This window comes from Aulonocara stuartgranti (genome assembly GCF_965226115.1).
Source record: "Aulonocara stuartgranti genome assembly, chromosome: 10".
In the NCBI taxonomy this organism is placed as follows: domain Eukaryota; kingdom Metazoa; phylum Chordata; class Actinopteri; order Cichliformes; family Cichlidae; genus Aulonocara; species Aulonocara stuartgranti.
The window spans coordinates 11,864,099-11,887,942 of NC_138946.1; the positions used below are offsets into that span (position 1 = coordinate 11,864,099).

The 23,844-nt window shown below is 39.5% G+C and overlaps 1 protein-coding gene across 2 annotated transcripts; it reads left to right on the forward strand.

Moving 5' to 3' along the window:
• Nucleotides 1-2,415: 2,415 nt before the first annotated feature.
• LOC309716337 (uncharacterized protein) lies at nt 2,416-6,994 on the forward strand. Of its 2 annotated transcripts, XM_082550087.1 has the most exons (6): nt 2,416-2,516; nt 3,382-3,441; nt 3,581-3,904; nt 5,742-6,035; nt 6,315-6,437; nt 6,539-6,994. In XM_082550087.1, exons 2-6 carry the CDS (start codon nt 3,387-3,389, stop codon nt 6,595-6,597), a joined length of 855 nt encoding a protein of 284 aa, XP_082406213.1. In that variant the 5' UTR covers nt 2,416-2,516; nt 3,382-3,386; the 3' UTR covers nt 6,598-6,994. The 2 variants fall into 2 exon arrangements, with proteins under 2 accessions (XP_082406213.1, XP_082406212.1); XM_082550086.1 differs by lacking the exon at nt 2,416-2,516 and having other exon boundaries at nt 3,303-3,441.
• Nucleotides 6,995-23,844: the final 16,850 nt, after the last annotated feature.

A 23,844-nucleotide genomic window follows, 5' to 3' on the forward strand; every position in this document is an offset into this window, starting at 1 on the left:
TGACAATAATAACACTGGAATGACTTTGTGGTGCAGGCAATGGATATCTGCAACTACTATCATCTTACTATCATCTTAACTCTATTACTCCCAGTTTCAGCCAGTCCTTCATTGTTTATGTGAACATTGTTTTTTGTTCTTATTTTTGCTTCTAGGCTGCATTTTAAAAAGAAATGATAGTCCAGTTACATCGCTGGAGAGAATTATGGAAAACCCTGAGAGACGAGATGAACTGAAGCAGAACTGCAAGAACCCAGAGACTGATGAAAGCTGTACAAAACAAAGAGGACTGAGCAATTTTGAGTGTTCTGACTTAGAATGTAATGAGGAAAATGATAGAAACTAAATAATAAGCAACATGTCAGTCTCTGAATAATGTGGATAAGTTGGTTGCAAAGTGGCCCATAAACAAAAACACAAATTTAAGCAACCAGAGCATTTTCACCTGTTTGACACATGTAAAACAAGTTAGCTTTTGTTTAATCAAGCTGAAATAGAAAGGACTCTGATTGCTATATGTGGTAATCAGTACGTTATATGCAGTGAGGTGTAAGGAATGTCAACATTAGATTGAGACAAAAGATTGAGAATAAATGGCGGAAATTATTGACAGTTGTGGGATTGCATTAACAACTTGTTTTTTTTTCTTTGATAAAGAGTTCTGGAGGACGTCCATTTTTTCAGCTGCTTATCCAATGAAGTGTTGCAGGAGGTGTAACCTATATCTGACTTTGGGAAAGAGGCAGCATACACGTATCCGTCACAGCAGAATAACAGATAGACAGAGACACACACAGCCTGTGGGTTGGACTCGGCCTGGGTTCGAGTCCAACCCACGGCCCTATGCCGTATGGTTTCCCCACTCAGAAGTTTCCCCTGAGAGTTTCACATTAAAAGCTACAGATGAGACAGTGACGGAAACAGAAAAAGAGCTGTGGTTTTTAACTGTCAGTCTCACACTTGGCTTAATTTGTTATTGCCTTTGTTGTCGGTGAGAAACTTGAACAATTATATGAGTGATGTTTTTTTTGTCTTTTGCTGGCAAGCCCCAAACACTCACACTGCCTTTTGGAGAAGAAGAGGAAAACTGTAATGCCCACACTCCACAATTTTTATCAAACATTTTGAATCCAGAGGGGATTTTAATAAAATAAAGGTCACAATAATAGCATCAATAAGCAAGCTGTTCTTTAGAAACAAATATGGTCATCAGAAATGCCAGCCCTTATGAAAATTAAAAGGTAAAACAAAAATACACCAGTGTCACCAAAGAAAATACATAACATTGTATAACTTCACTAATCTAGTATCACAATTTGTGAAAATAAATAAATAAATGAAAGAAATATCTATAAAATAAAATAAAACTGTAGCTTTCTGGATCCTTTTAGATTGTGTGAAAGCTAAAAATAATTTCATGCATAAAAATACAGCATTCACAAAAAGTCAAATAATTTATATGTTTGTGTTGTTCTTAGATCAAGATTGTCACAATAACCGTCTATATCTTGTTTCTCCTAAGGACCTGAATTGTTGAACTACTAGTTAAAGCTACCTGGCTTAGAACAATATCGGTCCCCCTGAGCGCACACAAAAAAAAAAATAGATAAAAAAAACCTCCAACAACAAGAACAGAACAAATAAACAAAACAAAAGGAGCATAAAACTTTTGAAAACCCTGTTAGTATAATTAACCAAATGTGAAGCCATACTTTTGGTCTGATAATGGCAGAAAACACCAGCACCACAAACATGATTGAGTGAGGTTCGGCTTTGCAGCTTTCCTAAATAGACACATAGCAAATATAGCCACCTTTTGTGGTCTGACAAAAGGGGCTAAAAACTAAAGCATGTATGACCAATTTGTACTGTACAGTTGTGGGAACCAGTGCAAAAGCTCCTTCCTTAATTCTTATCAGAGAAGAAGAAAAGAGGATAACTTTAAATTTTGGTATCGATCAGATACCAACTAAATGTGGGGCCAGTATTCCCCACACAATGCCAAAAACAACACTTTTAACTTAGAAAAAAAGTTAATGTAGAGGAGAGCAGTGTGTTATGACCTATGAGTTGATTCATGATCGATTAGCAAATTCTGAACACATTTTAATGATCACTAAATCACAGTGACTTTTACTATTCACAATAATTGGTTATACTTTTGAAACTGGGTTTTGTGGAAACCTAAAATATAAATGTGCCTATTTCTAAACAACTCTTCTATAAATCAAATTGAGATCACATTCAGTACAACGAGGTTTACACATACAATATTTCTTTGTATTTCCCCATAAATAATTTACGCAGTTAGGTTGGCAACATACTGAACTTAGAGGATAGAAACAAAGTATTGATTCTATCATGCTACTATCAATCCAATACCAATACCAGCATTGGTATCAATACTATTGATATTTAGATTGATCCGCCCATCTGTAATGATCAGCCTTCTGCTTGTAAAACATTCACAGTGCAGTCTTACACTGCCATATAGAAAACATCCCCTTTTGAATGCGGTAAGTGAAAGCTTATAATTTTAATCCATGCAGTCTGATCTTGATTAAAACTAACTAAAAATCTGTAAAAATTTATTTAATTAAATTATAAATAATAATCCATGTATACTATTTCATAGAGACTGTATAACTTTTAATTTGTGAAATCAACCTTTTATGCAGTGTGGCAAATGTTTAAATAATACAAAGAACAATTAGGGCATTTGTTAAGAATAAACTAATATTATTGATCATTTTGAGAATAAAGTTGAATTTCAAGATCAAAGTTGAAATTCTATTTTGAGAAAAAAAGTCAAATTTGGTGATTACAGGTGTTTCAGGACAAAATGCCATGACTGCTATATACATTCTACAAAATGCCTTGTGCAGATGAATTAGTGAAACAAATTGATCAGCCGTCTTATAGTGTATTGTGATACAACGTACATCCTCTTCATTGCATGAGGTTGCAGTCATCGATATTCCTGCATCTGTCCATTGGGAGGCATTTAATTTGTTATAAATTCATTCAACTCTTCCACGTTTGTGTGTTTTTTCCTCTTTCTGTCATACTTATCACCACACTTTGGTTATGTGCTAAAAGAGAAATAATTTTATGACCAAAAACAGATTATGAAGTAGGATTTTACTAACTCATCTACACAAGGCATTTTATAGAGGGTATAGCAGGCGTAGCAGTTTGTCTTAGTCTCCACATTTTATCTTTTTTCTCAAAATAGAATTTTGACTTTAATCTAGAAATTTTCACTTTATTCTCAAAGTGATCAATAGAATAAGTTGAAGTAGAATCTGCAGAATAAACTAGGGCAGGCATACCTTCCAAAAAAATGTGACATGATTCTAAAAGTTGACCTCTGTGTTACAGAAACAATGATTTTCATTTACATCAACATCGCAATTCTGGCAACAACAGCCCTGGCAAAAGGTATATTGTACTCTGTTTTCAATACAGAAATACTGATTGAATTTGTAAATTTGTACCAGGTTTTTTTTTATAGAATCAGTTTCGTTTTAATCCATACAATCCTTACATAGAAAATTTTTTGTGTTTTTGTTTCTTTTAGGATCAGTTGAATGCATTTTCTCGGAATCTCCTGGAACCCATTGTTGTTTTGGAGCCGTAGGACAGTCGCTAATTTTTCATGTGTCATATAAAACTGATACTTCAATTGTAATCGTGAAGGATAACAAACACAGGGTTTTAAAAACTGACAATCATGAGACTGTGTTTTTAGATCATGAATATGTAAATCAACCAAATAGGATCAATAATGGAACACTGAAACTGGGCAAAGCCATGAAGAAACACTCTGGATATTACCAGTTGGAAGAACATGACTCTAATGGAAAGTTACTGAAAAAAGCGAATGTATGTCTAAAAATACATGGTAGGTTTTTATTTTATTCTTTTGTTTGCTTCAAACTCAAGTTAATCATTATTATTAATTTACATGAATGGCTTTGTTTTATTAAAAGATAAAAAAGCAGATATTGTAAACCTAGTACATTAATTGTATAGTCATTTTTAATTTTTTAATTGAATATATATATATATATATATATATATATATATATATATGTGCGTGTGTGTGTGTGTGAATATATATATATATATGACTAGATTAAATCTTAATTCGATTAAAATTCGTTATTGCTTTAATCTTCAAATCTGCAAAAGCAAAAATACTTTACTGCTTTACACTTCACTGCACAGATTTAAAAAGTAACCTAAATATATATGTAGGATACAGTAAAACAATATTTGAGAGAAAACCTGAATACTAAATCAAAATTTGAGAATGGTCTGTTATACTGAATATGGGGGGAGCAAAGGCTGCAGGTTCATATTTGAGTTCTGTCTTTTAGAGAGTATTAATTCATGTTATTGACAAGAAATGTAAATCTTAATTAATTCTTGATGCAAAAAAGTGTCAATGCCAGAGGCAAGAGAGAATACTACTGGTATTCTTTTGGCATTTGATCCCTGTCAAGGAATAAAAAAGGGGGTATTTTATGTGATTAAATCAAACTGTCGAAATCCTTTGTCTTTTTACTGTCAACAAATTCAATAAACTTGAACTTTAAAGATTAATGAAGTTTAGGTAAAAAATCTATGCATGCTTCCAACCGAAACAAACAATAGCAAATAATGCATTTTATTTTGTGAATTGGTGAACAAGAAACCCTTGAAACTTTTTAAAGGTTTTAAGACTTTAAACTTGTCATGATCTGCGGAAACACAGATTGTGAGTAGTGAAATAAACGACCCAAAATGCAGACTCACGAACCAAATTTATTAAGGCTGATGTCCAGAACGAAACTTAGGCAATCAAACAAAAGCAAAGGGAGCTAGAAAACCACTAAGAAAAATAAACTGGAAAACTATAACTAGAGCTGCTAGAAAACAGGAAGACAGATGCTAGAAGACAGGGAGAAAGTGACTTAATGATCCGACAAGACACAAGGGAGACTGAGCCATTATAATACAGAGAAGGGTGATACAGAGAAGTGAAGACACATGGGAACACAATTGGAGCAAACTAGACATAACAAGAAATAACAAGACAGAGGAAGCAAAATTAAACATAACACACACCGGACAAGAGACTGTCATAGCCACACCGAACGTGACATTCATAAACAGACATGATAGACAACACACTGGGAACTCACAGGGAGGACACAACGTGAGTTCCCAGGAAAGCCTAAGAGAACTAAATTAAACAAGAACTAAAAACTAGAACTTAAGTAACAAAATACAGAGTCCCTCTCAACTGAACATCAGAATCTCGATATTCTGCAAAAATGAAGTCAAGACAAAACCCTTATGGCACTAATTGTAACATATCTTTGCATTATTATATTATTGTCTTTACCTTACAATATAAAGCACCTTGAGGCAACTGCTATTGTGATTTGATGCTGTATACATATAACTAAATTAAATCTGGAAATTCAAATTTTCAACCCTAGAATGTTATTCATATTTGCTTATTGTTATTATTATTATTATTATTATTATTATTATTATTATAACTTACATTGCTGTTTTAAAAAAAGATTTCCCCAAATGTGAGATAAATTAAATGTATATTTTTCTTAATACTTGATATTTTCCTATAAACCTTTTTTGTGACTTAAAAAATACAGTGCACATTAACTTATACGATATGCGTTATGTTTGTGTTGTACACTGCTTACAAAATATGATTACATGTCTTCCAGCTCCAGTGTCAAAGCCAACATTGTCTCAGACATGTTTGTCACCAGAACAGATGAAGATCAGCTGCTTCTCTGAGGGAGATGGAGTACAATTAATTTTGAGTTTGGATGGTCAGATACTTATACAAAGCAATGACCACAACCAGTCCCTAACCATTTGGACAGCCGAGTTTCCAAATGTTACCATCATCTTAGATGGAAAGCTGACTGGAAACTTTATGTGCGAAGTTTGGAATAATGTCAGCAGAGATGAAACCGTTATTCCCCTGGCAGCCTGCAGTGGTAGAGTATTTAAACGTAAGATTTTCTGAGACAACACTACATATTTTCTTTCAAAGGGAAATTGGATTTGAATTTATATGCAGTAAAATAAATCATTTACCATATGGTTTTGGTTGTCGCTTGTGAATTCTTGCGGGAAAAAGTTAGTACACATCTCCTGTGACTTCAGATGTTACTGTATGTTGAAGAAATGGATAGGAAAAGCTACTAATTGGAAATATTTAAGAAGCATTTTGGTATTTCAAAATTCGTCATGATATTCAATATTGTTTGACATTTGCTTTTGCATTCTAGGTTCTGTTACAACATTGACAGTGGCTGTGATAACCAGTGTCATCATGCTGTTTTTTATTGTAGTTTTGATTGTGGTTGTAAAACGTTTTTCCAAGAAAACAAGACCAACAACAGTTGATGAAGGTAAGTAAAGTATTTAAAGCCTTGCTGGGATTTTTTTTTCTTTTTAAACAACATAGCTTCATCCAAAGCACAATACACTTTTTTGTTTATTTCCCCTCTAGGTAACTTTGGCAGTGATGTTATCTACACAGATGTTAGAGTGATCAGAAATAACAAATGAAATAAAACCAACTTGGGAAAATCAGCTGGGAAAGGATCCAGCCCTGACCCTGAAGTGTTTAAGTAGTTAAGAAGATGCATGGGTGTTTTTTGTTTTTTTTTCTAAATTTTGTTTTGTTATTGGTAATTACTCTAAAATTTAGCAATTTAAACAACTAAAATGGGTAACAAGGATGAATAATGTTTATTGTTGTGGACATGTATTAGGATATTACAATCAATTTACAATATTCATTCGCAACAAACAGTGTAATCTTTGACACTTCCAGCTTGCACATAACTTCACACAACACAGCTATGGACAGAAACAGCTCCTGTCCTCACTAACAGCTGAAATAGTTAATGTTCACAACTGTTAATATTCTGTAAAGCTTCTGTTTTAAACAAATGAAATGATCAAAATAATTAGTAAAAAGAATTAGTAAAAGAATAAAACCTTTATAAACTTTATCCCAAATCCTTATTTGGTTAATTCTAATTTGTAAACTGAAAATTACCAAATGTTTCAAGAAATTACTTCTTTGTTGTAAGATCTGTTTTTGCAGAATGGTATAACAATCTTTGGTATCAGTATTGTACTATCATTACTACATACGTATATACATATATATCATATCATATGTCAAAGCATATATCCAGTGAATATATGCTTCACTGGATATATATATACTGGATATATATATATCCAGTGAATATATATATATATATATATATATATATATATATATATATATGTATATATATATATATATATATATATGTATATACATGAGGAAGACTATTTAGGAAGTTCTTTTTCCACGTATGCATGTATGTAGCTTCTATAAATTTGCTAAACCTTCATTTGTATTTTTGAAACAAAAAGAGTTTTTTTATACTTGAAAAAACGGGGATTCTACATGTTGCTAGATGACAGGCTGATGTTGTATTAATAAAAGGCATTCTTGTGAATTTACAGCACTTTGCTTCCTTTTACTGTTGTGTTCTTATGTTTGCATCCCTAGTCTAACTGCCCATAACATAAGGAGCGTTAATGTTCAAAAGTAAACTCTGCACATGCTTTTTAATTTTTTTTAGTCATTCAAACTTAGTAGATCTGTGCTGTATTGTATCTTCAGAGATAAAAATAAACACCCAAGTCATTCCTGTTTCTGAAGCAGAGATAGTGAAAATGGAACAAGTTGTGGTTTAAGCACACAAACACGTCTACGGTTTTCATGTCTAATGTGAAACTTCCTGTTAGCATGTTCTACCAAACTTTGATGTACTATGCATGACTTGGGAGAAAAAAGCTTTAATGGTACTTCATGCCACATAGTTTTGTAAGTTTATGGTCTGAATTCATTTAGTAATGCTCCACTGTGGGCATATCACAGGTCCTACTTGCACATGCTTTCTACATTTACTGACAAGACAGTGTATTTATAATTCTATGAACGCGAGCAGTCAAGTTTTGATTTCTGTTTACTCTCAGTTAGCTGATTTTAGACTTACGATAGATTGATTCTGAACAGTTTATTGACATTCAGGGCCGAACTGGCATGCCGGGTGTTTTCCTGGTGGACTAACAAACTTTTGGGCTCCTGTTTGCTGGCCATACAAGCACTGACCACATGGGCCTCTGAAGACCGACATTCTCTTCTGTGACTGAAGGCTTAGAGTAGGGCTTGCCATTTTCATGTTGGGCCCAGCCTGGCTCAAAGACCTAAGGCCAGGCCACAAGCACTCTCAGTGGAGTAGAGGAAACTTTTTCATTGTCTCATTATACTCATTCCATGTCTGTCATGTCCATTTATGTATGTTCTCCCAAGCCCGTCTTTTCTCTCTCCCTATTTCTCTCCCTCCTTCCATGTCTCATCCTCTTTAATGTGTTTACCTCTCTGTGTTTCCTCCCATTGTCTCCCCAGCCTGTCTTGTTCCCCTGTGCATGCCTTTTTTTCCGGCCCCCTGTCACTGGGTATTTTAGTTTGTGTCTTAGTGTTTCTAGTTTTACTTTGACAGCGTCATGCCCTATGTTCAGTGTGTTCAGTTTTGTTTCCTCCTGTCTCGTCTCCCCTAATTCATTTCTGCTGTGTTGCCCATGTGTTTCCACTTCCCTTGTCACCCCTCTGTGTATTTGTTATGTGAGTTTACCCTTGTTCACTATCGGGTTGTCTCTTCTTCATATCGTGTTGTCTGTTCTTCGTGCATTATGTTCAGGTATTTACGTTTAAGTGTTCCATGTCCAGGCTTCATGTTCCAGTATTTGTTTAGGTTTACTTTTCCCAGTGTAGTCCAGTTTGTCTACCAACAGTTGACAACTAGGGTGTCCTGGGGCCACATATATACTAGCTATCATAGAGCCTGGTCTTGTAATAATCAAACAAGGGCATTTTTGTGAATTTACCCTCTATTTCCCCTTTTGATAATGGTGTTTTTTTCCCCCTTTAGATACTAGACTTGTAAATAGCGTTGCTTCAAAGCTAAAAGTCAGTATCGCCAGTGCCTACCCTGACAGTCTGTCCACCACATAAGGAACTTGCGTGCTAAAAAGTATTCCATATAACGTACTGTAACCACATCTCTTTCATTCTGTGTAGCTCTCGTGTTGTTTTGTATCTATGTAGTTAAAAATACACACCCTAGTTTGCTACTGTGTGAGGACAGTGAGAATGGAACAAGTTGTGGCTTAAATAGATTCTATCATGCATTGTTTTTTGTCTACTGTGAAACTTCCTGTTTGTTTCTTTTAACAGACTTTGTTAATGCAGACTATGTTGCTGAGTGTACATGCAGGACATGAACCCCCTCTTATACTCCTAGGGCATAAGACAACTCTTACTGCACAACACATAGCTGATGCATTGTTGGTTCAATGTATTTTAAGAATTTTGTTGTCACTGCATAGGTAGAATAATAAATGTACAATATTTCATTAATGTAGGTTTTTAAACTATAATTCACAATTGATAGGAGTCTTTCAAGTACAGTTTCAGAAGACACCAATTTTAGTTTATATTTATTTATTTTTTATTTATATTGTCATTAATATCCTGCCGCGGGCATATTGTATGTGATGTAGGAATTTCAGAAGGTAAATGCTAGAAGGTAATGTTGCTGAAAGTATAACCACAAATAGTTTGGTTCATAATTTGTTAGAAAATGACAGTTTTTTGTAATTTTGTTGGTACACCACAACATTAGATTTCAAATCAAAAAATAATATGCAATCAAACACAGACTCTGAGCAGAAAGATCTGACAAGGTAGCATTGTTTGGATCTTTTCTCTCCATACCTTTCAATTCAATTCAATTTATATAGCGCCAAATCACAACAAAAGTCTCTTCATAGATACAGAGAAAAACCCAACAATCATATGACCCCCTATGAGCAAGCACTTTGGCGACAGTGGGAAGGAAAAACTCCCTTTTAACAGGAAGAAACCTCCGGCAGAACCAGGCTCAGGAAGGGACGGCCATCTGCTGCGACCGGTTGGGGTGAGAGAAGGAAGACAGGATAAAAGACATGCTGTGGAAGAGAGACAGAGGTTAATAACAGATATGATTCAATACAGAGAGGTCTGTTAATACATAGTGAGTGAGAAAGGTGACTGGAAAGGAAAAACTCAATGCATCATGGGAATCCCCGGCAGCCAACGTCTATTGCAGCATAACTAAGGGAGGATTCAGGGTCACCTGGTCCAGCCCTAACTATATGCTTTAGCAAAAAGGAAAGTTTTAAGCCTAATCTTGAAAGTAGCAATAGTGTCTGTCTCCCGAATCCAAACTGGAAGCTGGTTCCACAGAAGAGGGGCCTGAAAACTGAAGGCTCTCCCTCCCATTCTACTTTTAAATACTCTAGGAACAACAAGTAGGCCTGCAGAGCGAGAGCGAAGTGCTCTAATAGGGTGATATGGTACTACAAGGTCATTAAGATAAGATGGGGCCTGATTATTTAAGACCTTGTATGTGAGGAGCAGGATTTTGAATTAAAGGCTGTCGGACATAAGCCGGTCCGTGGCACAAAAAAGGTTGGCATTGATGACATATACGACTGCTGTGTTGTATGGTCTTTTTACCTTAGACACCTCTCAAACCTACTTTGTTAGGTTTATTAGCTAATGTCTCTAAAGTAGTAATTTGTTTAAGAGTTTCTTTTACTGGAAATTAAATACAAATGAAATAAATATATAGCCAACAGTTTCCAATTGGTATCACATTTTCAAGAGACTATATATCTGTTTTTCAGCCCCTGTGTCAAAACCAGCTATATCACAGACGTGTTTGTCACCAGAACAGAAGACAGTGAGCTGCTTCTCTGAATGAGATGAAGTAGAGTTCACTTTGTTGTTGCATGATAACTCATTGATACAGACCAGACCCAAGAAAACAGACAAACACAACGTTTTAAACATTGCCACCAGCTTACATGGTCAGCTGATGGGAATGTTGACATGTATTGTTCAAAACAATGTCAGCAGAGAACAAAGAGTCATCCGCCTTAGAAGCTGTACAGATAGAGTCATGACATTTTATTTTATCTGAATATCTTTTAAAATATATATTTTTTTGTTTTGTGTATTTTGTTGTAGCTATTTGGTATAAGTGTGTGCTTTGATTCATTTTACAGAAAAAAAGAAAGAAAATGATCTAGCTTGCATTTTTAGGTTATAGAAGTTTACAGTATTATGCACCAAATTCAAGTATGCATCTTGGGCTTGAGGTCGTGTAGCCCTCTAAATGAGAGTGCATTATCTCAGTTCCTTATTAATGTTGTTTTTTATATCTTCTAGATACAGTTTCTCACCTCTCTGTTGTGAATGTGGTTGTGGTGACAAGCATTTCCATTCTACTTCTGGTTTTGGCCCTATTTCTTGGTATGAAATGTTTCAATAAGACAACTAACCCCATCACCGTTAATGAAGGTAAAATATACATGTTCACTTAATGTTCTTGTCTTTATAAACTAGTATAAAAACCTGGACAGTTTTCTTGACATTTCTGAAAACAATAATAATTAATACAAATATTTGAAAAAAAAATAGAAATTGGAAAGTGTGCATTTATGTATTGGGAATATGTACCTTATTTTACCATTCTGTATAATGTAAAAAACAACAAAACAATATTATTATTCTTTAACTATGCATAGTTAAAATGTCTTTTTTTTTTTTTTTACTTCTTTCAGTTGATGCAGAAGAGGAGGTAGTCTACTCAGATGTCAGAGTTAAGCAACAAACAAAGAAAACAACAACCACTTCACATCAAAATGCAAATTAATTTTCTAATGAAACATGAGAAAATTAAATTACATATATTTTCTCTGTACATAGCAAATGCTTAAGGTTAAACCCTGGCTTCTCTCCTTTCCATGCAAAATATCACTGGGTGAAATGCTAACCCCAAGGTGCTCTGTGATGCATCGTAGTATGAATCTTGTGAATGGAAAGTGCTGTGTGTGAATGAGGCAACTTGTATAAAGTGATGTGATAGAGTAGAAAAGTGCTATATAAGAACCAGCACATTTACCTTGTTTTTGTTTGTTTGTTTTTGTTGTTGTTGTTTTTTCACTATTTTTCCCTATTTACAATAGAAATGTCTTTAAACCCCCCCCCCCAAAAAAAACCCAAAACAAAACAAAACAATGTGTACACAGTAAAGTGAATAAATAAATAAATAACACAGGACATTTTTTCTGTTTTTGGTAACAAAAACTTTCTGCTTTATATTTATATATATACACAGGGGACGCAGTGTTAATGGAAGTTCATTCACTTACACCTTTCTACACATATATCCATGCATGTTTTTGCATTAACCAGGGTTTCTATAAATATAACAACAGAGGTTGTGCACACTGCACAAGCAAGATATGGCAGGAAACAAGTGACACTTGAATTCTGTGGTTACTGCAGAACGTGTTTCTGAACATGAAAGGATGGCACTGCAATGTGTTTTTTTAATTCAAAATTGAAATTTAAACACAAAATGATTATCGGTTGTTCCTGTCAGAGAACAGTGTATTTAAAACGAGATACAAAAGGCCAAGTCAGACAGAGAGCACCATGACTGCAACCCCCATATATGTCCTGTCTGCTCAAATCCAGATAAATGCAATCAAATCGATTCGCCAGCGTTTCATAATACAGATGAACAATGACTCAAAACATATAGTCAATGCAACCCAGGCCCTTATTAAAGCAACGAAGTAGAATATTCTTGTATAGCCAAGTCAGTCACCTGACCTTAACCCAGTTGAGCATACATGTCACTTGTTGATGATGAAACTTCAGAAAGAAAGGCCCACAAACAAACAGCAACTGAAAGCAGCTGCAGGAAAGACCAGGCAGAGCGTTAAAAACGAGGGAACCGAGCATCTGGTGACGTCCACGAGTTCAAGACTTCAGGCAGTCATTGCCAGCAAAGGGTTTTCAGCAAGTATTAGAAATTAACTTTTTTTTCAGTTACTTAATTTTTGCAGTTGCTTTTGAGGCCCTTTAGTTCCTCACATGTTTATACAATATTTTTATTGCATCTGTAATGAGAGCTTGAACTTTGTAAAAAAAAAAAAAAAAAAAAAAAGGAAGAAGAAAAAGTTAAAAGGTAAAATCTCTCTCTGATTGTGTAATAAAAGTATGAACATGTATCACACATTTGATTTCCATGTGTGACAACTGCAAGTGTCCAGAGTGAGGACAGACTGAGGGACCCACTGCTGCACATCATCTGTGAGGCTTTGCACCCCTGATGATCCACCAGGACAAACTCAGCAGTGTGTGAGGAAGAGGAGGAGGAAGAGCCAGCAGCAGCTGACAGATGGAGAGAATAGACAGACTGTTCCCTGTCTGTGAAGGACTGCTAGGAAAGTTTAACTGTCTGTGCTGAATCAGTCTTATTAGGTAATGTTCAAATAATTTTGTCGTCCCAGTGTTTTCAGTGTGGGAGAAAGTACTCAGGGCCTTCAAGTTACACACTATGAAAGGCAGCAACAAGTTTAATATTCAGAAACCTAAAGTATGTACCAGCAGCAGAATGGAGCTAAAAATAAATGTTTGTTTGAGTTCTATGAAGCTTTGAGTATTTTGGATTAGTAGCACTGCTGTGTTTGTTGCATCATATTGCTGTAATTGTTTATATGCTTTATATATTCTGAGGTAAATTGATCTATAGTGTTACATCATATTCTATAAGGATGTTATGTGTTTGTACACTTTCTGCCCAGTTTGACCCATTTAGCAGAAGTCAGCCTGTTTAAGGCTCTGATATCTATTCTGTATGACTTAAAGCAGTTATGACATGGTCTGATTTTCTCACCCAATAAAGGAATATTTCATATATCAGTCTACTCTTCATTCTATCAGACACAGTTATCACAGCTCGTACATTTGCTTTTTACACATATATGTAAGCATTGAGCCAAATTTAGTAATGCCAACATATTGAAGGAACATTTGTCTCATATATAATACATCTATATTATATATAGATACTTGAGTGTCTTTGAGTGAAGATTTAAGGTGATAGGACATATGAATAGCTGCAACTTGAATCTTTACTGAAGCTCAGTATTTGACACAGAGTTCACTCACATGAATTTCACTCACATGTGCTGTACCAGTGTACCTGCACATTTGATTTGAGAGTTCAAACTCACTGCTGTAATAACTAATAATGATTAATATAATAACTATAATATTGGTCATATCATATTTACACTGACTTTAGTCTCATGAACAACATTAACTATTTGTTATTTACTAGTACAGAAATGAAGCCCAACAATCATGTTTTACAGTCCTGTGGTCTCAGCCTCAGATACTTATTGAATCACACAAAGCCCATGTAGAAACAAACGAACAAAATATGTTCTCCTTCATTTCTGTCAACCACACGTTTCCCGCTATCATGGTTGCTAGGCAACCTGGGCAGCGAGACGGAGGCTAGACCGTCCCATTTCACAAGCCTCACACTTCCGGCCTTAGCGGTCTTTGAGTACGCGGCCCTTGAGGACCGTTGAGGCTGCGTACTTTAAGGCTGCAGACCCTGAATTGGGATACAGCCAATGAGACAATATTGATGGAGAAGTATAGAGATGGCCAGAAGGAGGTGCACTGCACCTTGGTGGATCAAGAGAAAACAGGGCACTGTATGAGGAAGAAGAGTGCCCAAGAACTACATGAGGGTGGTGCAGGACATGTACGAAGACAGTGAGACAGTAGTGCAGTGTGAGGAAGGAGGTCAAAGTGGGGGTGGGATTACATGAGGGATCTCTCTGAGCCTCTGAGGTGGAGGTATGCATCACTTATACTGTCATCAGGGTCTTTGGGATGCCATCTAACATCAGGGTTAAATAGATCCAACTCATAAAAAAGTTGATGCAACACTTTTGTTAAATCCCTTGAGTTTAAATCTAGACTTCAGTCATATTTTGATTGTTTTGTTAGAATCCATTGTGGTGGTGCACACAGCACAAACTGTTTGTCCAAAAGATTTTGAATCTGACAGTATCTTAACATTATTGTTAAGTCTTTCATATATAATTGTAAAATCTTTTGACTACCTAAAAAAATCAATTTCTGTTTCTATGTCTTTCAGATGATGCTGAAGATGACATCATCTACTCAGATGTTAAAGTGAAACAGCGTACAAGAAAAGCAACACCACGTTCAAATCAAGATGCAAGTTAGCTTGTCCCTAATGCATTCTGACCTAGCACCAGTCTTAAACCTGTTCATGCCAAGTTAGTGTAACGGAGCGGAAAGGCTGATTTTATTCCCACAGTGTCGTTTTTCTAAAGGAAGGAAACCTTCCTCCAAACGGACAGAGCAGTGGAGCCGCCAAGGGAAAGCACACGATTAAAAAACTGTAGAATTAAAATATAATTTATTATATTTAAATAGTTAAAAGTGTAAGATAAATTAAAACAACCTTGGCCAAGGGATAACACAATAAAAATCAATAAAACACAACATTAAAAGTCCAGTGGGATCCACCACAGCATAAAAGTCCCAGGGAGTTAAGAAATCCAGCGAAGTAAAAGGGAAACCCAGCGGAGTCCTCTCCTTCCTTTCCGCATTCGCGTCTTGATATGCTAGAGAAAGGGAGGAGCGGCAGTCACTATTCTTCCGGCAGTTTTTATTCAATAAAAGGGGATAAGTCGAAGACTTACCCCGGGTGGGCAGAGCTCTCAACTCCGCCCGCCGCTTCTTTAAAACTGCAAAGCCACACAGCCGTCCCGTGCCTTCCGCTGGTGCTGTCTCCGCTCTCCCCGCTGGTACTGTCACTCTCTGCACTGGTGCCCTCTGCGCTGGTGCCCTGTGCGCTGGTGCTGTCCGTCCTCTCTCGAACGCCAAGCTCCAACCCTCTTATGTGTCACTCAGCACTCTGTAAATTACACTGCCTTTCCTCTCAGGTGTGTCCAATTAGTAAAAATGGGGAAAGGCGGAGTCTCTCCAGGACAATTTGACGGTATAACCAAAACATGCAATATAAAAATATAAATAAGTACACTTCACATTAAAATACAGCACAGCAAAACAACATCCGTCCTTCCCTGGATGACATCAGCAGTTTCAGTTAGAAGCTCTCACCAACATCTTACATATAACACTGGAGATTTAAAAAGCTGTGGTCATTAGTGTTTGTGCTTTTCTTGTGCTGTGCTTTGTATATATAGCAGATAACAGCAAAGGTGAGCTGTGCCTCTCTAAGACAACAGCTGAGTCAAGCATCAACCATCATCTCATAGCTTAAACATTTTAGCTAATATTCACTGTGTCTGTCATGACCGTAAAACAATGAAACCATGTGATACTAACTTAGTTGCACACGGTGAGAAAGTGCATACTATACATGTGTCTTGCATAACACTGGCTTGTTTTTTTTACTATTAAGAATCACAGCAGATGACAAAATGTCCACTTATTATATCTAACAATACAAAAAACATGAAAGATTTACTCTAGAAATAGTTGTAGTTGTGCTTCTATTACAGTTTGTTATTTAAGTCATGTATTTTCAGTGCATACAGCTTTTTGCTTGCAGCTTAGAGTCTCAGTATTGTATGTATCAGCCTGCAACTTGTGAATAAGAATGATTGTTTTCCTTTACTTATATTAGCTTCTGATTAGTGGTTCTGTCATATTCTGGAACAATCTGTAAACTTTAGTAGTAAATGTAAAAACAGTTTGAGAAGTTTGAGCTGCAAGAAATGCAGGGATCAGCACTCAACTCATGAATCCAGTGTTATGTACAAATAACTGGAAGCAATAAAATAAAATGGAAATTAATAATTTACTAGCTGACATGACATCAAAGCACTGAAAACACATGAAAACTCCTCAGTTACAGCTTCTTTCAACAGACTGTCTGTTAATATTAACCCTGGGATGAAGCATTACAGGCTCACCACCAGGTGGCGCCAGTACCAGTGACTTTAGCCACCAGCTGCCTATGTGACCTCTGTGTAGTGTCTTCTCTGGTCTGCATTCACAACAAAAAGGCAATGGTTAGAATGCTCTCTTTTTAATGTCGTGGGCAATCAGCACAAAATCTCGCAGGAATCCTCCATTATTCTGAGGATTACCCAGAATCCCTTGCCCTTTGTGAATATTGCAGGGTCACTTTTTCGACAGTAGGTGGCGCCAATGTCCCATTTAGCGGGATTTAACTTCAACTCTATTTAACTATGTTACACACACCCCCCTTAAATCCTGCTAAATTGGGGCATGACAACAGAAAAACAGAAACTTCCAATGCATAAAACATAACAGTGTGACCGTGGGAGCACAAGATAGTTCAAGTCAGTTAAAAAAACTTTCCATATGGAATAAGGCAAGCAAGAGAGCGGCCAATTCCCCTGCCAACCCAGATATGAAAGATGCCGTATACACCTCCCATGATGTGAACATTGCTCCACGCAGGTATTACCCAAAACGTTCTGAGTAACAGCACATTTGCAAAACGGCTAGTAATCTATCCTGAAAACATATTTCGCACAAATGAAAACAAGGAGTCAACTGTCGACACTGAATCATCAACCTGTTGTTCATTGATCTCACAAATGAGACGTGTTGGAGGTTTCACAGGTCTACCTGATCTAGTACAAAGAGGTGGTAGCTGTGTACGCACTACACGGTCCCCTGTACTCAGTCGTGTGTCAGTCACAAGCTCAGGGGAAAGGACATGTGGAGCATCTCCCGCCAGAAGCTGCGAGGAGGCACTCCGGGACACAACAGATTCAATAGAGGGGGCAGGGGAGGGCAACCGGGAAACCAACGGGTCACACCCAGCAGGCGGGGCCACAGTCGATTCTGCCTCAGAGGTTGGGACGCTGAAAGCCGCACCAAGAGAACAACCAGGTTGACCAACCGCAGAGTCCCTGTCACTTGCTTGGTCCATCTGCATGAGCCAGCGAACCGTCTTCGTCTCACCATCCTGCACATCACCTGGAAGTTCTGGTTCACCTTGTCCACTATCCGCAACCGAGGGGCAGGTTGACACTGGTATGCACCCGTTTCCTGCAGGAATGAAACTCACAGGAAGTAGTAGGTTTCGGTGAACAACTTTTTCCCTGAGAGTCACAGGGTCTCTGATGTGGTACACATTGATGTCAGGTTTCACAGACGCCACCTCAAAAACTGTGGATTCCCATTTGTCAGCGATCTTCCTCTTTCCTCTCTCACCACGATTAGCAAGCAAGACTCTGTCACCGACTGAGAGGGGCGCACCCTTAGCCTTGCGGTCATAATTCCTCGCCTGGCGAGCCTGGGCAATACGGCTGTTCTGCCTGGCAATGCGGGCAGCCTCAGACAGGTCACGCTTCAAATGGGCGACAAATTCACCGTGGTCAACAACGGCACCATCAGGGAGAACATGCTGGAAAACAACATCAACAGGCAGACGAGGAATTCTCCCAAATACGAGAAAAAAAGGTGCGAAACCTGTTGTTTCATGTTCAGTGCAATTGTAGCAGAACGTCAACATCTGAAGCATTTGCGGCCACCTGGCTTTGGATTGAGGGGGCAAAGCCCGTATCATATTTCCCAAGGTCCTGTTGTATCGCTCGACAATACCATTCCCCATTGGGTGGTAAGGAGTGGTGTGTGATTTCTGGATGCCAGCCATGTCCAGGAGCTCCTTAATGAGTTGACTCTCAAAGTTGGCTCCTTGATCAGAGTGTATACGTCTGGGAAAGCCGTACACACAGAAAAAGTCATTCCACAGGCGGCGAGCAACCTGCTTGGCAGACTGATTCTTACAAGGGAATGCATGCGCTAATTTGGAAAAATGGTCTGTAACAACCAAAACATCAACGCACTTCTTGTCAGTCTGTTCAGCAGTCCAGAAGTCGATGCAGACTAGCTCCATCGGTTCAGTGGTACAAATGCTCTCCAGTGTGGCACGGTCATTCGGCTCTGGGGTTTTCCCAACCACACAACGAAAACGGCCTTTCACATGATTGATGATGTCACGCTCCATCCCTGTCCAAAAGAATCTCTGCCTTGCAAGAGACAGGGTGCGGACTTGGCCCTGATGACCCGCCGTATCATGGATGCCTCGGAGAACTTCAGTCTTCAGAGTGTCTGGGACAACAAACTGGTAAATCGTCACGTTCATGTTCCTGTCTTTCTTCACCTTATACAACATACCATCTTTAATCAAGAGTCTGGACCAATGTCTGAGTAATTTCATTACACCATGGGACTCGCTAGCACGTTCATGCCTGGTGGGCCTCTTGTGACGCCGGACATAAAAGAAAACTCTGCCCAAAACCTCATCTTGTTCCTGCAGGTTAGCGAGTTCACTTCTCGGCGTACAGGCTGGACGGGCAATAGTTGGGACCTGAGGGATATCAGATCCCACACCTCTCACATGGCTAATACCACCAGTGTCATGTGCAGCCAACACAGCAGAAACATCCTGTGACGAGAGAGAACCTTGAGGGTTAGCTAGGATAGTTGTAGCTCCTTCCTCAGACTGATCCACAACCAACTGGCAGTTTGCAGCACACCGAAACATATCCTGCACAGTCCCATCCACCAGACCGTGCATTTGGTTCAATAGGGCAGCATAAGGTTCAGTGACTAGCCTGTGGCCTATGCACGACTGGACAAATGGCTCTCTACTCAATGCATCCGCGACAACATTTTTGGTGCCAGGGACATACTTCAGTTCAAAACTGTATGCTGCAAGCTTTGAAACCCATCGTTGCTCACATGCATCTAACCTAGGCTTGGTTAAGATGTATGTCAGCGGGTTATTGTCCGTCCACACTGTGAAGTGGCTCCCTTTCAGCCAATGGCTAAACTTGTCACAGACTGCCCATTTCAGAGCAAGAAACTCCAAACGATGCGCTGGATAGTTTAGCTGAGAGTGTGACAGGGTCTTACTGGCGAATGCCACTGGTCTGGCGATGCTACCATCAGGGGGCAACTGTGAGAGGACGGCTCCAAGGCCGTCAAAGGAAGCATCAACTGCAAGGAGAAAGGGCGCAGTAAAATCTGGATGGGCTAATGTGACACTATGCACAAGTTCATGTTTTAGGGCCTTGAATGCTTCCCTGCACTCATCAGTCCAGTCAGCCGGAGACAGCTTCACGTGGCCCCTTTTAAATTTAGGCTTACGGCCTCTACCTCTCTTGCGTAGCGCAGCTGGTTCAGCCACAAGATCAAACAGTGGCTTAGCTTTTGCAGAGCACCGCTCGATAAAATGATGGTAGTAGAGAACCATCCCCAGGAAGGATCTGATTTTCCTTGCACATGGTGTCACCCCGTCAGACTCCATCAGGTCTGCTTCCTCCACATTGTCTATAGCCTGCACTTTACTTGGGTCTGTTTTCACACCCTCACCACATATGATGTGTCCCAGGCACTTCACAGACCGCTGAAGAAAGTGGCATTTCTTTGGTGCGAGCTTCAGGTTGTTGGCAGAAAGTCGTGAGAAAACCATCTGCAGACGTTCAAGAGCCACCTGTTCGGATGGGGCATAGACCATAAGGTCATCTAGATAACACAACAAACTTGTGAAGTTCTCATCACCAAAAATGGACATCATCATCCGCATAAAAGTAGCAGGACTATTTGTCAGGCCTTGAGGCATCCTGTTATATTCATGAAGGCCAAATGGGGAGGAGAATGCCGTGTATTTTTTGTCGTCATCGTGGAGTCTGACATTGTAAAACCCCAATGTGAGATCCATTGTAGAAAAAAAAACATTCCCACCAAGTGCTGCGAGGGCGTCTGACTGATGAGGCAATGGATGTGCATCTTTAACTGTTCTTGCATTTAACCATCTAAAGTCATTGCATATGCGCAGGTCACCATTTGGCTTAACAACTAAGACAAGGGGGGATGAGAATTCACTCTGGGACTTACGGATTATCCCTGACTCCTCCATCTCATCTAGGGCAGTGCGAAGCTTCTCGTAATGGCATGGTGGGACCCGTCTGTATGGCAGTCTGAAGGGCTTGTCATCCACCAGGCGGATTCTGTGGACAAAGTCAGCAGCCTCACCGCAGTCCATTTTGTGCCTTGAAAAGATGGACTCATACTGCTCAATGAGTCGCAGCAGCCTATCTCTCCATTCTGGGGAAACTTCACAGGACGAGAGGTCCAGGTCCTGCAGGCCCAAATCACACAAGCGCTGTGACATCTCCGCTTCTGATCTCGGTGCGGGCGACGAGTTCTGTGTGTATTGTGTACTGGATCGAATTTGAACAGGTTCAGGTAAGTCCTGCACAGAAAGACAGGGGGACACATCAGCAACCTTAGCATTTCTCCTGAGAGTGAGGGGCTTGTCGGAGGGATTCACCACTTTAAGAGGGACCCAACCATCCCCAAACAAGGAAGTGACAACTCGTCCCACTAGGATCTGTGCAGGTTTGGATCGAGACTGAGTGGGTTCAATAATGACAGCACTTCCCACCGCTGAGGCATCAGGAGCAGGCAGCTTAGCCCACACTAAATGTTCAGACAAGGGCTGCAAGGTGATGCGTCTCTTAAGCTTTGCAGTGCCGAAACTTGGAGGCATTGCTCTGCCACCACAGTCATCAGAATAGGACAGCAAAGTTGCCAAATGAGGGAAAGCATCATCCTGGGTACCAACAGTCATTTTTAACTGTGAAATAAGCCACTTTATCGCATTGCTGCCCAGAATCATGTCATCAGCCTGGCCCGGAACCACCAGAACAGGAATCACCACCTTAAAGCCATATATTGACACTGTAAGATCATACATAGCAGAAGGCGTAACGAGGTGACCCCCACAACCAACAATGACAACGTCTTCAGCTGAACGTCTCTCAATATCAGGTATCGATTGTGAAAGTTTCTCATCAACTGTCTCACTTATGGTGCACGCCATAGAGCCACTGTCCACTAATGCTTTAAGAACTTGTCCACCACTAGTAGTCACTGCAGAGTAGAATAAACTATCAGTGTTTGAGAGCCTATGCAAGCCCTGTGCAATCAGTGTTTTATTTGGCGGGACAATGCCACTGTAAGTAGAATACAAAGTGTCATAATCATTAATATCAGTCACATCCAAGATGGGAGGCTTACTTGCTGGATCTGCGCTGTCCTCCCCTCCACGCAGATCGTTCAGTTTCCCTGATGACCACTGGAAGGAGTACACTTGCCCTCTGGGCAGTTACGTCTCGAATGACCAGGTAGGTGACACATGAAGCACAATCTGTTTTCCCGACAGTGCGTGAGTGTGGAGTGGGAGCTATCTCTGCAGATGGAACATGGTGTGTCATCTAAGCCCGGTATTCTCGGCAGTCGGGCACTCTGTCGCCTGGCATTAGCTCGAGCATAGCCTGGGCCTTGAAGCAGCACCTTCTCTAGCATGCTGATCAACCTCTCAATAGCAGAGCCATCCTGACTCACAGCTGGCCTCTGCTCATGGTCAGCCAAACAAGGAGTACCATTTGTGCTAACCTCTGCCTTATTCACATAGACACAGTTACCCGTCTGTGGAGGAGACTGGAACCCCTTACCCAGGTGATACTCATCCAGTACCTCCTGAACTTCACGAGCTGACCATTTATCACATGTTTTGGTTCTAAAAATAAGAGCCAAGTCTCTGCAGGGGCAGTGTCTGATGAACATGCGTGCAACCTCCACACCAGAGTTCTCAAAAGATTTCCCCTGCTCCTTAAGACAGTTGCCAACAACATCAGCAGCCTTGTTCAGCCTCAGCCAGTACTCATATGGATCCTCTCGGTCCTTCGGCAGGGTGGAATAAAAGTCAGCCAGGGGCACAGACGAGCACTGGGTGGAACTAAAATGTTTGTTCAGAAGTCTGTAGATAGCTTGTGGATTATGCTGGACATCAATTCCACCATTCCTCACACCAAATTTCACAACATCTTTTGCCCTGCCTCTCAGATGCATCAAAATCTCCTCAGCTTGGTTTTCTGGAAGAATGGCACTCTTCTTTATGTAACTCTGCATGGCTTCCTGCCACTCATCAACAGACAATGAGTCCGAACTCTCCCCCCGAAACACAGGTGGGTCTTTAACCTGTCGTGGAGCCACCAGCTGGACTTGAGAGAGATCTAGTGAGCGGCTGGAGGGGAGATCTGTTGTTTCATGCGCCACCTCAGGACATGTATATGTAGCAGATGCAGGGCTCGAAGTGTGTGGCGTAGTCAGGTGTGACAGAATGCTATCAGCCAGGCGTTGCCCAATTTGCTGCACAATGTCGCTCATTTGGTCGACTAGACTCACATCAGTTATTGGGGGGTCTGAGGTAGATGACTTAGTGTACTGTACTGACTGCGACTCAGCCACCAGCTCACAAGAACTATCTGCTGCTCTATGCCCCACCCGACAGTCACCCAGTGAAAAAGGAACAGTTGTGAACCCTCTGCCCCTACCCACAACAAGGGGAGTCACATTTGGGGTGTCATCAGAGTCACTTAGATCCATATCTAGCAGAATATTAATAGAGCTAAGGTGGACTTAATACAATATGGCAATATACAAAGCCAATATAAAAGTATGTCCAACAGTCCCCAAAGTTTGATTCCGTTACCCAACAGACTAAACAATAAGGAAGCTGATGCTCCACGATGATGCTGCGACGAGAGGACACCAGCCCGATTCAGCAGCGTCACGAACGAGTCACGGCACCAATGTGACCTCTGTGTAGTGTCTTCTCTGGTCTGCATTCACAACAAAAAGGCAATGGTTAGAATGCTCTCTTTTTAATGTCGTGGGCAATCAGCACAAAATCTCGCAGGAATCCTCCATTATTCTGAGGATTA

Bases quoted from the DNA above. Each gene is read 5' to 3' on its own strand.
- LOC309716337 (XM_082550086.1), top strand. From the start codon at position 3,351: ATGATTCTAAAAGTTGACCTCTGTGTTACAGAAACAATGATTTTCATT. The intron at 3,905-5,741 runs GTAGGTTTTTAT...CATGTCTTCCAG, and splicing joins TGTATGTCTAAAAATACATG to CTCCAGTGTCAAAGCCAACA. The intron at 6,438-6,538 runs GTAAGTAAAGTA...TTTCCCCTCTAG, and splicing joins ACCAACAACAGTTGATGAAG to GTAACTTTGGCAGTGATGTT.